An 18,001-nucleotide genomic window follows, 5' to 3' on the forward strand; every position below is an offset into this window, starting at 1 on the left:
CCAACGAGTTCCTGTTGTGTCTGTATTTTTCCCAGAATGCCATATAACATGTGTAAATGTAGAGATCCTCAGTTGTCCTCTGTGAATTCTCCCCTTGGGCAATGACAGATGACAATGGTTTCACTTCAATTTTTGCTTGGGAAGAGTGAGAGTCACCTGCCTGATGTATATCACAGTCCTTGTGCTGTGCTTTCTTCTTTCCTGTTCATCAGCCCTGCTGCAGATTAACATATTAATCAGACCATTTCCTGTGGGAAAATGCTCTCTATCTACCTGAATACAGGAGAGAACAGGCTGAAGCAAAGGTCACTTTGGGTTCTTATCAAACCCTAGATGTTGATGGGTTTTCTGAACTCTTGTCCCATCCTCTACATCATCATCATATGCCCATTATCCATGCAGGAAGTGCAATAAAGTTGCTTGTGTCCCCACAGTAAGGCAGCTGACTCTGACTACAGATGGTTATCTCCTCTGCATCTTGGCACAAATTTTAGTTAACTGTGGTCAGGATGTTTTCTGAAAGGAATAAATAGTTATATGGACCAAGACTGCAGGTAGACAGGAATCACACTTTGCAACATGGACTTCTCAGACCTGTTGGTTTGTGTAGTTCAACTTTCCTTAAGAAAGTGTGATAGTGACCAGGTGCATAATCAGCACACAACTTCTTGACTTTGAGGGAGGTTCATTTCTGGTCCAGTCACGACTGGCTGGCCTTTACCACGTGTGTCATCACTGTACTTTTGTGCACTGAGTTTTCCTGTGAGGGACAACACAAGAATTAGTTGTCAATTCTCAAACCACCATGGGGCATACCAGGTAACTGAAGCTTAAGGTGAAGAGAATTGATGGCCATCTCCTGGGAGAAAGAGTACTGTTCATTTCTTCTCTTGGAAGAGCAAGAGGTCCATGTGCTTGTCTTCAAATGAAATAATACAGATGCCTGCAAGTATAAGCCTGTTAACTCCAGCTAACTGTGTTGCTGAGCCAAGAGGATCATAACCTCCAATCCAGAGCTAGAGAGTGAGTTCAAGGACAGCCAGTGCCCTGTTTTGGTTCTTTATGTCAAAAGAAAATGTCAAAAAAGAAGTTTGGAAATATATTCCAGTGGTAGTATACACATACTCAGGCCTAGGTTGATACCCCATACAGACAAAAGTAAAGATATGCAAGTAAATGAAAACCCTTTCTAATGGTCAAAGCTGGAATGGAAGATATGTCTTCTGTAGTCATCTCTCAGGAGTCAAGGTAAGTATGACACCAGACTCACTCTTTCTTTCCTGCTAGTGGAAGGATACAAGGCTGGTAAAGTAGCACACAGAGACAACAAGCTGGTAAGTTACTCACTTACTGAAACTGAACACTTGCAACCATAAGCCTTGGTGATACACTCTTTACCAAGGATTGATGTGGTGGTGGTATCCCTGTGACCTAACTGGACCTTGGCCACCACTCTTTTTAAGGATGGTCAGTCTTGAGTCTCCTATACGTCCCATAGGCCCTCACTGTTGATGTGGGATAGAAACATCCTTGGTCACTTGTCAGCTCTCTGTGTGGCCTCAGGTACATTTACTGAAGTGGGAAGAGTGTCTTGCATTGACTGGCAGCAACCAGCTGTTAAGGGGACTGTGTGCAGTATGATACTGTTTTGGTTATATTGTGGTCCTTGGGTATGGCCCATAGTGCTCTGCAGGTACACCCAAAGACATTGTAAGGTGTGCTTGCTTAGAGCTGCAGACTGATTGTGGCACTTTTTCCCCAGAGTTCATGCATTTAGACACGTCAGAGACACAGTCTGAAACTCTACCCTGAATATCCTCTTGCCTTGTGGGTGTCATTAGCCTAGTTAATCTCCAACTTGAACTCTAATTTAAAAGGCAAACATACACACAAGGTGTGAAGCCTGAACACTGACAGAGACTCTCCTATTGGCACATGGGCCGTGGCACTTCACATTTAAGCATACAATAATTGGTGGCAAATTGTGAGGGTATTAAACTGAGGTCCAGAGACATGATTTATCTGTTTGTTTGGATAAAGTCATATGCTGGAAACCATCTGTTGCAGAGAAACTAGAAAGCTAAAATGTGGTCTTGCATTGTGTGGAGCTACTGAAGATCAATTTTTCAAATATTTTCTCAAGAGTTTAAAGCAGATTGCTCAGATCTAATGTAGTAGGGCATTTCCCCTCCCCCTCCTCTATTAGTCAGAATAGCCTCATTCCTGTTGAGAAACCTGCAGATTTGGTAGAGAATATAGAATCTAGTAGTGAGTAAGTATTCCCCAACACTTGGAGAACCATGTTTGCTACATTGAGCTGAAGAACTTACATGCCTTGTTAACTTTTAAGAACAGGCAGATTGAAATGAGCATGCCACTCCTCCAGGCACATGGGAGTCCAAAAAGGAAGGATCAGAAATTGGAGGCAGACCAATTGACAAATAGTGTACACACTTAGCTTGCATCTGAGAATTCATACGTGTGCAGGACACACACACAGTCTCACATGCACACATAGAGACATAGTCACACACAGTCACACACACACACACACACACATCCGTGAATATTCAATATACAAAGTGACCAATTCCTGTAATACCCAAGGGGGCTGAGGCAGAATGAAGACTCTACTTCTGAGAGGATTTTATGCTACAAAGTGAGATGCAGTCCAAGCCAACCTAAAAGTGAGACCTGAACTAAAAATTAAAAAGAAACTGTAAGAGAACTGAGGATAATGAATTAATAAAAACTGAAATTATAAAGGATCTGTCTTTTCTGACTGAAGAACAATGAGTTAGCTGAGGACATATTATGCTTTAAAATTGGAGCAGCTTCAGTAGGTGTTGGAGCAGTTAGCTTACTTACGTGAAGCATGTGAAGGGCACCCACATACATCACAAGGCTACAGAAATTCCATTATCTAACTCAGAGATTGCTTGCTAGCACCGAGCTTCCATGACAGTGTAGCTACTGTTTAAGGAAGAGAACTTTGTGTCATCGGGTCGTCGTTCCTGGACTACGGTGGGGGGGGGGGGGGGGGAAGGCTGAGGTGAGACTATGCTTCCAAGCTGTTCCCATTAAATGATGGCCTAGGTATGTGACACATTCTATTTTATTTCCCATTTGCCTTTTTCTTCTCAGTTTAGCCCAACCATCTAACCATGGTGGGATTAACATTGTAGGATTCCTAAAGGTATAGTTTTCAATGATCCTTTCTGCTCACTACTGATATCCAGTTCCTCAGCCCTGAGGGATATGCCTATGTCAAGAGGGTTCAAATACTTAGTGCCTGGCCAGCCTGGAAGTCCTCTCTGCTACATGGATTATGTCCCCTCCCACCAGGACTCCATGTGAAGATCTCAGTCCTCTCCAACTTGTAGATTTCAACCATGATCTTACTGCCTCACTAGCTATACAGTGCTCTAACTTGCTCTTATTCCTTTTACCCATCCTCAATATCTTTGTATTGGCTGGTTTTGTGTCAACTTGACACAAGCTGGAGTTATCACAGAGAAAGGAGCTTCAGTTGAGGAAATGCCTCCATGAGATCCAACTGTAAGGCATTTTCTCAATTAGTGATCAAGTGGAGAGGGCCCATTGTGGGTGATGCCATCTCTGGGCTGGTAGTCTTGGGTTATATAAGCAAGCAAGCTGAGGAAGGCAGAGGAAGCAGCCAGTAAAGAACATCCCTCCATGTCCTCCACATCAGCTCCTGCTTCCTGACCTGCTTGAGTTCTGTACTGACTTCCTTTGGTGATGAACAGCAGTGCGGAAGTATAAGCTGAATAAATCCTGTACTCCCCAACTTGTGTCTTGGTTGTGATGTTTTGTGCAGGAATAGAAACCCTGACTAAGGCAATCATGGTCTCTACAAAATTCTCTCCTAGAACCCCAGTGTAGAATTTGCCCACCTAGCTGCAACATCACCATTGTCTGGACAGCCTGTCCCATGTGTAAGTAAGATTGCCTTCCAGCCTTTGGCTTGATGAGATATCGAGGTGCCAATGAATTCATAAAAGAGTAATTTGAGGGCATCATTCTGTCACAAGCTCTGGAATGGTGAGTTCGACAGAGTACATACATCTATAGAAACATTAGCTAGAATGCATTTGTGATTAATAGTGCAATATACAAGTGCAAGTAAAGGGATGTCTGGAGGGAACTGGTATGCTCTTATATGCCACACAAGCTTGGCCACTGCTTTAAAGGTAATGCTTCCCAATCCTTACCACTTTCCCCAAAAGGTTTGCTTTTGGGTCAAGGGCTACCAATTTAGGCTCATCTGGTGCCAATCTGTTCCACACCTCAGACCCTTAAACCACACTGTCCTTTTACCCAGAAGTCTGTATTCCATACTATTATCCTAGAGGACTGCAATGTCCTCCTTTTTGAGTGGCAACGGAAAGGTCATTGCCTGAGGAGTCTTCTCAGGTATCCTGGGTTTGTCTTCTCAGGTACCTGTGGTACCTGATCCTGAGACACAATGCAGTTTTGTTTATGCATCCAGACCAAAGTCATATAAATGCTAATTTGTGGGTACAATAATGGCCTCACCCTACTCTTTACCCTCCAGAAAAAAAGGGATACTCACAGCTCAGGCCCTAGTGCACTTGAAAGTTCCCCATGAATACCACATACTGAGCACATTAAGTCATGTGAGAGCCCTGAACAGAAAGCTGCTCTCCAGTGTGGATCAGTCTGTCACACAGCAGGAATGATGGTGCCAGCAGCCATCCACAAAGATGACCTTTCACATGGGCACCCACACAAAGAAATCGCCCACCTTTCCAAATATTGTCCAGTAATGTTGAGAACAGAGTCCTCTGTATCTCTTGTATCCTCTCAATGCAACAAAACTCTCTCAGTTGAAGGTGATAACATGTGAGGCTCTCAGCGTTTGACAGATTGATGTGTTGTTGAATGGCTACCTGTCTGACAGATGGGACCTCATAGCCCTGGTAACATGGGTTCCTTTGCAGTACAGATTTGTGGACATATCCATACCTTGGAGAAAGACAAGTTGGCATGCGAATAGTAAGTTGGTTTCCTCTGAAAGCATTTCGTTCAGGAAAGAACCAGAAAAGAACATGTTGAGTGAGAAAGGTTTGCAGAAAATATTGACTATCTTGAAGAGAGGACATTGATCATAGGGAGGGAAGACCTATAAGAGAAAACCATTGTGCTGTGGCTCCACTATCACCAGGTACCATGAAACTATACTTGCTCCCTCTGATCATGGCTACTGTTGAAAGAACCTAGTGGGGAAACCCCCACTCAATTCCTAATTCGGCGTGCACCCAAGAATCACGAACAGACAGCCAACTTGATGTAAGAACACGAGGTAGTTTAATGATGGAGCTCCAGGCCGACACATATCTCCCGCAGGAGACAGAGGTGCTGACCACATGGTGGAGTCATAATGGCGGAGCTCTGGGTTGAAACGTATCTCACGCAGGAGACAGTGGTTTCGACCCTGAGGCTTGGAAGCTAGGGACTTTTATAGAAAAGGGGTGGGGCCAGGGGAGGAATTGGCGCGGTTTTACATGATTGGTCCATTTAAACATCAACAGACTGTCAGAAGGGTGGGAGATAGGGAGGCACCAGGCCAGTCAGGACATGTAACCACAGGCCTGCCTGGGCATGTCCTGGCCTGTTCTGCTATGTTCTTAGCCCCAGGTTTCAAAGCTCACAAACTCCTCTTTGGGCTATTTGACATACATTACAGGTCTCAAGTTTTATTTCCTTTCACTGTGTGCAGTTGCCAGTGGAGTGGAAGGGACAGTGATTGTAGCCATGCCAGGGACCTTGTTCAGTGACTGCATGGAATAGCAATGTCTAGAGCATGTTAAAGAGGATAGTGGTACATTTGGTTATTACTTTGATGGACACTGTCAGACTAGTTCGTTCTCTCTCTCTCTCTCACACACAGTCTCTTCCTTATTGAGTTTCTATCTCCCCACCCCTCTCTCCTTGCTGTAACTTTCCAATCTCCACCTCATGAGCTTGCATAGTTGAGAGCTGACTTGCAGCACTTGCCCAGAGATGTTTGTTTAAGGATCTGATCTTTAAAAACCGTTTCTCCACACCCATGCATTAGCTAGCTTGCCTTGATATCCCCAAGAATGGGTTACCAAGCATGAAATGCAGTTGTCTCCTCATGCCCTAGCAACGTGAGGGAGCCTTCCTGGAGCTGGCTGCCCCAGCCTGCATGGGCTGTGGTTGTCTTTCCAAATTCATCTCACAAAATCAGGTTGGATGATCAATGACACTACACCTCAGTGTGACTTCTCTTTCATCTTGCATGGTCATAGACTTTTACCACCCCAATTACAGGGAGGTGATCTTTGTTAGCCCTGACATCTATTCTGGATTGGAAGGCACAGTGTGACAGGAATCAACCAAGGTTTGTTTTATAGAAAGGGAAACACAGATGGCATGGTTTTCTCTTGGTACTGAGCATATCTTCTTCAGGGAGAAAAGTCAATAGTGCCTGACATAGAGTTACTGGGGTCACTGTTTGCTTGGTCACCTCAATCTTGCTATCTATGGGCACAGATTCCTATGTTCCCATTGATGAGTGATGACCAGACTTTGCCCTCTGTCAGTGATGCCTCCCATATGCAGATCATCCAGTCCCTCTTTTGTTTTACTCCCAGTTTTTCACCTTCTTTGTTTTCCATGGTTAAGGAGACTCCTTTGCATAACACTGCAGTGTGCAGCAATCAGCCTTGCTTTGGAGAAGCACTTCACAGTCACAAATTGAAAGGACAATGAGCCTTAGTTACTGAATGCAAAAATGAAGGTCAGCCAAAATGAAGACCAAAATAGTCTTCACAGGCCAATTGATGGGTTGGTCCAGGAACTTAAAAGGTAAAGGAGAATCCATACCAAATTGAGGACATCTCTGAGTGCCATATCAGGAAATGCCTGTTCAACAACTAATTTCAGGATTGGTCACTTTCAGGCTTTTGCCTAAGATCACACACATTTTGGTATACTGGAAGGAGCCACCTCAGAGTCAAAGTAGTCTGCCAGTATCCTTCCATTCTTATCAAAAAGAGGGAGATTTGGTTATGATACATGCATGTCATGGAAGAGTTCACAGAGGTAACTAACTGAGCAGATTCTAGGACAGCAACTGTCTCTACTAGAAGTAAATTTGAATGTTGCTGAATAGATAACCTTCTCACTGAATTCCTACTGAATTCCAAGTTTGTCGGCTTCAAGGATTTTCTGGGATGTTGGAACACTGGTGAAGGCTTAGCTATGTCAGAATTCAATCTTTAAAGGCACTTATAATAAAATAATACTAAAAGAGAGCTCGTGGATCCATACACCAGACTAACTCGGGGATAGAGTATGAGTATACAGGTTATGAGAATACCAAGGTTCCGGGAGGTTGAGTTTCTCTGAAACTCTTTGCCTTGTGAGTGCTTTCAGGCCTCTAGGCCTGTCAAGCAGACTACACTGGAGTGTGTGTAGCATGAGTTGAATAATCATGAGCTTTATTTCTTCTTTTTTCTTCTCTTCTCATCTCTTGTTACAGTCTGGATTTTCCTGGCTTCATACATCCCTCCTAGCTCTCGCCTAGTTAATCCACAAGCCTCCACTTTCACTTTTCTTCCTGGATCCAGGGCTCAGTGTGGCCCCCAGCTCAGACTAGACCCCCATGGATCCACTGCAGAAATGGGATCCAATGTCAATTTCCGTACCCTCATGCATAGCCACTGTGAGGAGCTCTCAAGAGGCCTCGGCAGCCCCTCAGCCTTCCTCTTCAGAAAAGTTAAGCATGGGTCTCAGCATCTTGAGCGTCAGCCCCAGTCCCCGCTCCGGTGTCCCTGCTTCTCTGTCAGAGGGGCTGTTCCAGCAGCAGGCCCGGGAGAAGAAGGCCCTGTGGCAGCAGTACTGGGAGAAGCAGGGCTTTCCTCAGAGGAAGAAAGTCTTCCTGAGGCATTCGAGACGTTGGCACCGGGATCACATGGCACCTTACCTGCTTGAAAGGGATCTCAGAGGCTTTCCCTCAGGTGACAAATCTCAGAATCAGCTTCGATGTCAGGGCCATGTGCAGAATATTGCTGGGATGAGTGGGCAGAAGAGCGCGACCCCCAACCCTCCCTCCTGGGAAATGCTGGTGCAGGGTCTCAATGGCCTCACCCTCAGCCTGGGAGCCAACAGACCCGTCCCCCTGCCAGAGGAACCTTGGCAGCAGCAGGAGCCAGAGGACATGCGCCAGCTGGAGAGGCAGCAGGAAAGCCTGAAGATGTTCCAGAGGATGCTCAAGTAGAGGATGTAAGAAGGCTAAGGTGCTGACTCACAGAGGATACATGTTAAAATGCATTTAGAAGGTGCTGCATTGGTGTCTTATGGGTGTGGACTCCTCTGAGGTCAAGGCAGTCCACTGCCAGTGGATGTGTCCCAACACTTGTGCTATGATGTGAATTGTCCCTGGAAAGATCACAACTACCCTGCCTGTCTTTTAGCATGCCTTTTTGGATGTGGTGCTAAGTGTTAGCCTATACAGAAGAAAACTGGGTACATGTGATCCCCAAATGTGTGTGATGTGATTCATACACTGAGAGTTTTCACTGATTTTTCTTAAGCTCAATACCTCCTTCAACTTCTTGTTAAAAAGAACCAATGCCATTTGTATACCTATGTATATCTGTGTATATAGAGAGAAGACATACATCCACATGTCTTCTTGATGTCAGTTTCTTGAGTTCCCCCACCAGAAAGATTATTATATACATTGGGGTGCATGTGCTATGTATCAGAGAAAGAATTTCACTTGCACTTTCCAGAAACTGAAGCCAGGGAATGTGAACTTAAGGGAGCAATTCAGTGTACTGTAGTGGTTAAAACGTCCAATGGTCTGAACCTACATGGAAGAAGAGAAGTTGTGGTCCAACTGGTTGGTCTCTGGAGGAATTTCCCATGTGTTCACTCAATTATGATCAAAGCAGAAATCATGAGATTACAGAACTATGTGTCATCCCTCTCCCACTCCTACCTTCTAACTCTTCATCTCACTAATATAACAATGTAAAGACACTAGAGCAGGTCAGGGAAGCCATAGTTTCATTTAGACGAGGAGCCAAGGAGATTAGAAGCTCCCATATGCCTGCAGGGAGCAGCATCAACAGTTTAGGGAGTGGATAAGAACTGTACTGAAGGAAGGTTTGGAGGACATCATTATGGCCTCAGAAATTGGTGATACATGGTGAATGTTGTAGGGACTTAGGTTACAAGTCCCACCTTTTCCCATAATGGCACTATGTATAACCATGTCCTGGGTATACACAGAAAATTGGAAGCTGGGGAGGGCTATGCAGCTATCCCTCAAGTGTTCCCTTAGTGGTTAATGGCCAGCAGTTGAAAGTACTCAATATGAGTCTATCATTTGTAGTATTGGTAATCTGTGTATGCTGTTTTTCCTTTCTTTTCTTTTTTATAGCTGGTAAAATCTCTAATCATCTAAGAGATAGGAGTGCAGAAATTCGTCCCTAGGTGAATTGACAAAAAAGACAGCATTTAACCTGCCTATATCATACACGAGGGTCGAAGTAGCAGGGTTTTCTTGGTCAACTTTGACCTGGCCATTATTCCAGTTTGCTTTATAGCAACTATTCTGCAGTGGGAACCAGAAAGCCATGTATGCTTAAATCAAACCTGCTTCTAACCTCCAGGCTCATTTTATCTTGTTACTTCTGAGTGGACTGAATTGAAATCCTGGGGAAGCTCTTCACTATAGCTCAGGAACAGCACTCACTACATAACTTCTGAATGAGAGAGGGAGCTGGAGGAAGCTGAGAACACATTTCTGACAGCCGTAATTGTGTGGGTGGTAACTGTGTGGGTGAAGGCATCCTAGCAGGATAACCCTTCTCCCTGGCCATTTGGCCATAAGAAGCAGAGCCTCTTGTGTACTAGGTAACAGGAGAATATCTATGAGATATGCCACTGACTACTGATGAGATATGTCACTGACTACTGTTTGTCATCCTTCATCCTCACATGCCCCTTGACCTGCAGGCTCTGTACAGGTATCTTCTATATCTCTGTCTGACCAGAGTGGTACACCAGGGTGTACACATGTACTTTAACTTTCCTGACATGGAATTGATTTGCTTTTTTCAAGGATGTGTGGTCCTCTGATTGTACCAGATGGCATGAAATCCCCTGTTCCAGTGAGTGCCTGGCTCCTGTTGTTTATGTTAAGTGGGATGTCATATTGCGGTCCTGCCAGAGATTATGAGAGGTAAAGAAACTGGGCAGTGATCTCACCTTTAATTCTGGACACAAGTGTTTTGTGTTACATACTGTGAGTTTAGTAACACATTGTCTGAGCCATGCTAGTGACTGTGACGAGTTAAATTTCCATAATACTTAAGTTTGCCTGGTCACTTTGCACTAATTCTCCTTTTGAAACAGCAACACTTATCATTGTTTCACTCAACAGTCCCTCTGAAGTAGTGCCATGTTTTCCTCCTGTGACATCTTCCCTGATACTTCAACTACCTGGTGGTCTTCCTGATGTCCTCTGTGCATCAAGCATCCCTATCTGCCCCTCTTCAGAGTAAAGACAGGAAAGTTTCAGAGTTAGATGACAGCGTAGTAAGATGGTCATGGAACCATGCGGCCTAAGGTTCCACCTTATTGGATACTCAAGAGAGCCACTTCAATCAACAACAGGATCCCCTGTGACTCTTTTGTCCCGGAGATGCAGGAACCTTTTGCATGTTGGCTCAGGCTCAGCTGTTAACCTATTATTACAACACTCAGAAACCTCCATTCTACAGTGGATAAGAACACTGAGAGCTTGGCCAAGAACTCTGTCCTAGTCATTGTAATGGCTTGGGAGCCCTTCCTCTTGCTCCTTGCTTGCCCTACAGGTGGTCCTCTAAGGGGATGGGGGATGAGGGCCCCCCCCTGGGTTACTTGAGTATTGTTGATAATCTCACTTGACCATAATCACTGACTACTCTTCTTTACCCCATTTAATTGCATTTCTTCAATTAATCCCCTGCTTCAGGGGGTTGAGCTACACTATTCTATGTACACTGTATGAGTATGTACCTGCATGTGTGTGTCAGTGTAGCCAGCTGTGACTGTGTGGGTAGAGGTCCAATGTTGATTCTGTGCATGTTCCTCTAATGCGTCCCATCATGTGTGTACAGACTAGTCCTTTGTAAGATCAGGAAACTTACCAATTTGGCTTCATCTGATGGAGTACTAGTTCTAGGATTCCTCTGTTCTCTGCCTAGCAGCAGTAGGATTATGACTGTGGCCTTTCCAGGTCTGGCTTTGAGTGGGGGCTGGAAATCCAACTTCAGGCCCTCATTCCCTTATGGGAGACACTTTACCTGCCCACATGGATTCCCAGACATGAACTGGACAGTTTTAATGAATCATATTTGAGCTTCAAATTCTACCATTTTTCTTTCTGAGTAGTGAAGCCTCCAACTCAGTGTGCTCCATTTCTGTCCTCACACTCTTTGGAGGGGTGCTGCCTGTGTGAGAAGACAGCTTTATGAGCACTTTTCAGTACCTTAGATATGTTGCTCTGCTGCTCTCATCACTGCAGCAAGCACCTTTAAAAACTGGTGCTACAAGAGGGATTCTAATTATGCCTTGCCTGTTGTCATGGTGATGCCATTAGAATGCCTTTCATCAGTGAAACCTGATTTGTCTGTAGGACTGCATCTTGCCAACCTCTCACATCCCTTTGGAAATAGAGTTACATTTCCCCCTTGTACCATTCTGTGCCATAAATGTCATGACTGAGCTTGGGGCCCCCTGAGGATCCTGGGAAAGCTTGGTGGGCAGAGGTGTAGATTCTTAATGCCATTCAAAAACCCCTGTGCTATCAAAACCTGGGGGAACAAGCTCTTCATGACAGGATGAAGTTTGGTGGGTTGCCTAGTGTATTAGTGAGGGTTTTACTGCTGTGAACAGACACCATGACCAAGGCAAGTCTTATAAAAACAACATTTAATTGGGGCTGGCTTACAGGATCAGAGGTTCAGTCTATTACCATCAAGGTGGAAGCATGGCAGCATCCAGGCAAGCATGGTGCAGGAAGGAGCTGAGAGTTCTACGTCTTCATCCAAAGGCTGCTAGTGGAAGATTGACTTCCAGGCGACTAGGGTGAGGATCTTAAGCCCACACTCACAGTGACACACCTACTCCAACCAGGTCACACCTATTCCAACAAGGCCACACCTCCAAATGGTACCACTTCCTGGCCCAAGAATATACAAACCACAACACCTAGGTTATAGGTAGCAAAAGCCAGGACACATGAAGACTGTCACATTACCAGCCTCATTTTTCAGGACCCAGGCCTAGAGTGCAAGTGTGAGAGAGCATGCTCAGTTTCTGAGCCTATTCAATATTGGCAGTTTACCTAAGATTGTCTGGACCTGCTTCTGAGAAGCAAATTCAGAGAGAATGAGGACATAGACTCTGGCCACTAGCTGCAGGGGTTATTGGTTTTGAGTAAGAGTATGCAGATTGGCTAGTTTGTTTCCTCAAGTTGGTGGAGACTGTGAACAAGCTATGACCCCCAGCCACAGATGCTATTCCTCCTGTGCAAGTGGCCTTGTTACTTCTGTGCAGGGCACTTTGATAAAAGTGCTGAAATGGAGTGTTTCTCAGTGTCTATGATCTGATGAGTAGACAAAGAGATTCTGAAGATTGGAGAACAGCACACACACACACATTAGGGAAGAGAGCAGAGGAAATTATGACATTTCAGACACCATGTATTTGCTCAGGTTGTAATGACAAGTTAAATGAGCTTAACAAATACCGAAGCAAAAGAGAAAGCTCATATAAGTATGTATGTAAGTACATGTATATATGTATGTATTTGAGTACATATGTACTGGATTACCTCACTGTATGTGACACCATAAAATGGTGTGTATATATATATATATATATATATATATATATATATATATATATTTACAATGAGAAAACTGTCACTGGTTATAGTGAGGTATAAGTTGGTGAAACTTGCTGAGATGTGTCCCATGAAAAATCATCAATACTTGTGCCCTGAGATTTGACATGATAGGTTGAACTAAGTACGCCAAGAAGAATCTCATTGTATACTTTGAGATTTTAATGGCCATTCAAGTTTTGTTGTCCCCAAAATTAAGCAATTGAGACATAAATTGTAATGGTTGCTGTCAGGGTAACATACTGAATGAGGAGAAAATGTTGACCTGGACGGACAGACACAGTGTACATGCCTGAAAAGGACATAATGAGGTGTACCACTGCATCCTGCCTGTCCTCCACCATGTGCTAAATCCCACCACTTTCACTTTTCTCATGTAATCAACCCAACAGTAATACCCTGATTATGGAACTGTCATGGGGATACATGACCAAGTGTGTATATCAACACGGGGACACATGACCAAGTGTGAATATCAACACAAGGATACATGACCAAGTGTGAATGTCAGTGTGAGGTTTCAGTATAAATATCAGTACAGGGACACATGCCCAAGTGTGAATATCAATATGGGGATATATGACCATATGTGACTATCAAACTAAGAGAGGAAACAAGTTGGAATACACTTAAAGACCATGAAAGGTAGTCAGATAGAGTAGGATACCCCAGGTACTCTCCACTGGTCTCTCTCTCTCTCTCTCTCTCTCTCTCTCTCTCTCTCTCTCTCTCTCTCTCTCTCTCTCTCTCTCTCTCTCCCTCCCTCCCTCCCTCCCTCCCTCCCTCCCTTCCTTCCTTCCTTCCTTCTTTCCTTCTTTTTTTTTTATTTCTTTCTTTCTCTCTTTCTCTCTCTTAACCAGGACTTTTCTACTATGCAGCTGTGGTGATCCTGGAATTTGCAGTCTACATAAGCCTGGAAGAAATTCACAGAGCTCTCCCTGCCTCTGCCTCCTGAATGTCATGATTAATGGCTATAGCCACCACACCACTTCAGTGTCTGTTCTTTCTTTTTCTTTTTGTAATATCTTATAAACAAAATTTATTTTTGTACATAATGTTTATAATTAGTACTTAATCATTTTAGTTGTAATTTCAGAATACCAAAATATTTAAAAATAGCTTGTATGTATTCCCTTTGAGACAAAAAAAAAATGTTAGCAGATATAAAATGCCATAAAACTCATAAGAGTTAGTTATATTGTTGCAGACTCAAACTGGTACTCATTTTTTTTTATCCAGAAGTCATAGAAAAACAAATCAGTATTGTCCTAGTTTGAGTTTCATCTTTAAAATGAAGAAATAAAAATTAGAAAGTATACCATTCCATATGGTAGCCACATGGAAATTCCTTCCTGGTTTATTATCATTATTTTGTGATGTATTATTTTATTATGTGTTTTCTGTATGTATGATTGTGAGAACCCATCTGAGAGTCAGACGTCAACATCAGCTGTCTTCCTGTGTAGATCCCCACTTTAGTGTTTTTGTAATTATTTTGTAATTATTATTATTATTGTTGTTAATTATTTTACTTTGAATCCTGATTGCAGCTTCCCCTCCCTCCTTCCCTCCCAGTCCCCTCTCACATCCCTGTTCCCCATCATTCTCAACTCCATTCCTCATGACTACCTTACCTTTGGATGCAAACATTCATTGGCCAGCCCAATCAATGGGTGCTATTCCCACAGACACTGATCTTTCCCTGCAACTGCCCCCATTTATATGGAATTCTCATGGCACACACTGTTTTACTGTGTACATTCAGCACAGAGAGCACAGAGAGAATTGAGGACTGTTCAGGAGGGGATGGACAGATGTTGATGACATCCTGACAAAGAGCATTCTCATGGGATTACAGCTTTCTAGTTCCTGGATATTGGCCCTCAACATTTCCATTCACTGCTAGAGTACTGTGACTGGTCTGAGGGTTGACTTACACACAAATGTTGATGCTGGGTGAGGGGTGCTGAGATTGCTTAACACACTTCAGACTCCAGTGAAGTACCTCTCTTCATGACGTTTGGGTACATAACAAATGGGTCAAACTGTTGGAGGGAAAGGCCTCTCTTTCTAGGAGTCAATGGTAAGTCTGTAAGGCTTCATTGAAATCTAAGCAATAGGGACCAAAAACAAGGACACAAAGAGAAAGGACAAAGTAAGAAATATTTCTGTGAGACCTTCAAAAGGCCTTCCATACTGCCCTGATAGGGAGTCTTCTACTTTGACAGTGAATCATGAAACCCATGCATGTCCTCTAATATTAATGTCTTTCTGAGCTCACATAGAAACTGCCCCAATGGGACTGCTGCTTACATGATGGCACCTTTTCCTAGCTGCTACTGGGTCAACTCTTCTGGGTAGAGTTAGGGGCAAGCTTATGAAAAATGCAGTCTTGTCCCCAAAGGCCTATCCTTTGTGTAGCTGGCTCCTTCCAAAAGGCATGAAGATGAAGAACAGCTTTAAGGTAAAGAAAGGGCTTCAAGCAGCTCTTGTTCTGTCTGGCTCTCTTGTATGAATGGTATTGTTTCTTTCAGTATAGTCAATTGAGGGGACACAAGATAGGACATTAGACTTGAGAGTAAAGTGCATGTACATTGGAAGAAACAGGCCACCAGCAAGGAGTTCCTGGGTTCTTTGTCTACCTGTGAGAACATTTTTGTTCCTTGTCCTTTGCTGCCTCCCTGCTTGGCTGGGGAAATGTATTCAGTAGTAAGCATCACTCTCCAAACTGGTTTCTATATATTCCTGGGCCCTTGGGTACATGAGTAAAGAGTCTGATGCTTTCAAGACATAATTTCCAATTTAACTGAGTTTTTCTCTTACATTTCAAAACTGTGCTTGTGTGTTCATACATGCCATGACTTGAGACTCGTGTCTGAATAGTAGAGGCCAACACAGAGAAGTCTGTTCTCTCCACAAACCATATGGGGGTTCCCAGGAACTGAACTTAAATTGTCTAAAGGCATAGTGACATGTGGTATGACCATCCTGCTGGCCCTAAACTCAGATTTTCATGAGAACTGTTACATAGAACTATTCTGATCAGTGAGCATAAGACACAAAACTTTGCCCTCTGGACATAAGAAACATACTCTGACTGCTAACGCCCTGGCATTAACACCCACAGGATGATGACTCTCATTCCAAAGCAAACTCTGGGTTCAGGAATGAATGGCTACACTTGACATTTTTCATTCAATAGCTTATTTAGGTCACAGTGTGGAGGCAGCAGGTCCAAGTACATTGGACAAGGCACAGCACACTCAGGTGAGATAGAAAATGAGCTAGAAGCTGAGGGGTCATGAACTGTGGGAACTATAAAGGGGTCGAGGTGAAAGAGGGGGAAGGGGGGAAAGACCCACGTCCTGGCAGAGTTTTATCTATGCTCTGGTCAGGCAGATGTGGGAGACTCTTTCCACTCAGCCCCTGGTGGGCATCCAAGCCTCTGACCCACTCCTGGGGGGTGGTGGACAAGGGGCAGCCCAACCTGGGAGCCCCGGGGCTACTCTCTAAAGCCCTGGGGTTATGGAAGAGAGGGATGAGGGAAGAGAGGGTCTCACACTGGCAAGAATGAGTGCGGTAGATCTTGACTGGAGCACAGGAAGGCCTTTCATTGGAAGATTAGAAATGGCTCTTTAGGAGAAACCTATCCCATTCTCCATGTGCAGTGGGCCTTGATGAACAGACACATTCTATGGTTTTAGAGCTTTATGATAGAGAGGCAGGGGGAAAGAGAGAAGGTAGAAGAGAAATAGAGGAAAGGCTAGAGAGAAAGAGGGAGTAAGAGGGAGAGAGTGAGAGGAGAGAGGAGAGGAGAAGACAGAGAGAGGAGAGAAGTGAGAGGTAAGAGAACAAAAGAATGAGAGGAGTAAGAGAGCAAGGAGAGGCCAAAGAGAGGAGGGAGAGGGTGAAAATGAGAAGTAAGAGAGAGGTAAGAAGGGGCCCAACAGCCCCTTTTATGGTCTAACTGGGGAGGAGTTTAGCCTGAAGGTCAGTAGCTTGGGACATTGCCTATGTGACTTCTAGCCATGCTTCTCTTGTGGGGGCTGGGGGGCGTGCTAACTTAGGCAGGAACCAGAGTTCCAGGAGCATGAGGGAATGCCTACCATGTCATGTAGGTGAATTATCACCATTTCGGGGTTCAGACCTCAGCTCAACTGGAGACCAGCCTGTCTGTGCATAGCCCAATACCCCACAATGAACTCTGTCAAGTACCTTAAAAATTCACATTTCTGTTTGTCTGAGATTTTCATACAATGTCTTTTTATCACAAACACGTCCAACTCTTCCCAGATCCACCCAACCTTACACATTCTCCTAAATTTGTGGCTAGTATTTTTCATTTTGTTTTAAGGCTTTCAAGATGAATTTATGCTGCCAATTTTACTTATTTGTTTGTCTATTTATATATTCATTTATACATTTATGCATATGGGCATCCATAGGCACCTGCAGGGATGAGCTGCCAACAGTTCAGACAGCAAGCACAGACCAGTGCAGGCTCTAGCCAGATCTATGCAATGCCACTGAGAAGGGTCTGGGGAGTTAGCTTGGACACTAAACTTGCTTGCAGCATGAACAGGAGTAAGTGTTCCTGGTAGAAAAGTAGGTCTGGTGGCTTGCCCTCATCCTAGATCAGGTGAGGCCCTAGCTGGTGGGTGGGTCTTGTGGGATCACAGGACAGCAAGACCAGGCTAATCATTATCTTTACATCCAAGAAAAAGGCTGTCTCTACAAACAAAGTGACCAACTCCTGAAGAATCTGTGGAATTCAAAGCAAAACATACTTTTTTTGTGTATTGCCCCCATACAGACATGCATCTACTCACAAAGGACACCCACAGAAACAACACAGACACCCATAAAAAGCCTTGGAAGGGCAAATGGACTAAACTTCACAACCTCCCTGTAACTCCACCTCTAAGCATCTCACCAACTCCTGCTGAGGCTACTCAGAAGACAACAATTGCATCCTGCGAGTGGGGCACATGCTCAACCCGAATGATCACATATGTGTAATATAAGGACTTG

The 18,001-nt window shown here is 44.1% G+C and overlaps 1 protein-coding gene across 1 annotated transcript; it reads left to right on the forward strand.

Moving 5' to 3' along the window:
- Positions 1–7,550: 7,550 nt before the first annotated feature.
- On the forward strand, positions 7,551–12,886 carry LOC110286734 (protein FAM156A/FAM156B-like). The gene has a single exon (XM_085837978.1). It carries the CDS (start codon positions 7,673–7,675, stop codon positions 8,285–8,287), a length of 615 nt encoding a protein of 204 aa, XP_085694104.1. The 5' UTR covers positions 7,551–7,672; the 3' UTR covers positions 8,288–12,886.
- Positions 12,887–18,001: the final 5,115 nt, after the last annotated feature.

This window comes from Mus caroli, unplaced genomic scaffold (assembly GCF_978045245.1).
Source record: "Mus caroli unplaced genomic scaffold, Mus_caroli_1 scaffold_5, whole genome shotgun sequence".
NCBI lineage: Eukaryota > Metazoa > Chordata > Mammalia > Rodentia > Muridae > Mus > Mus caroli.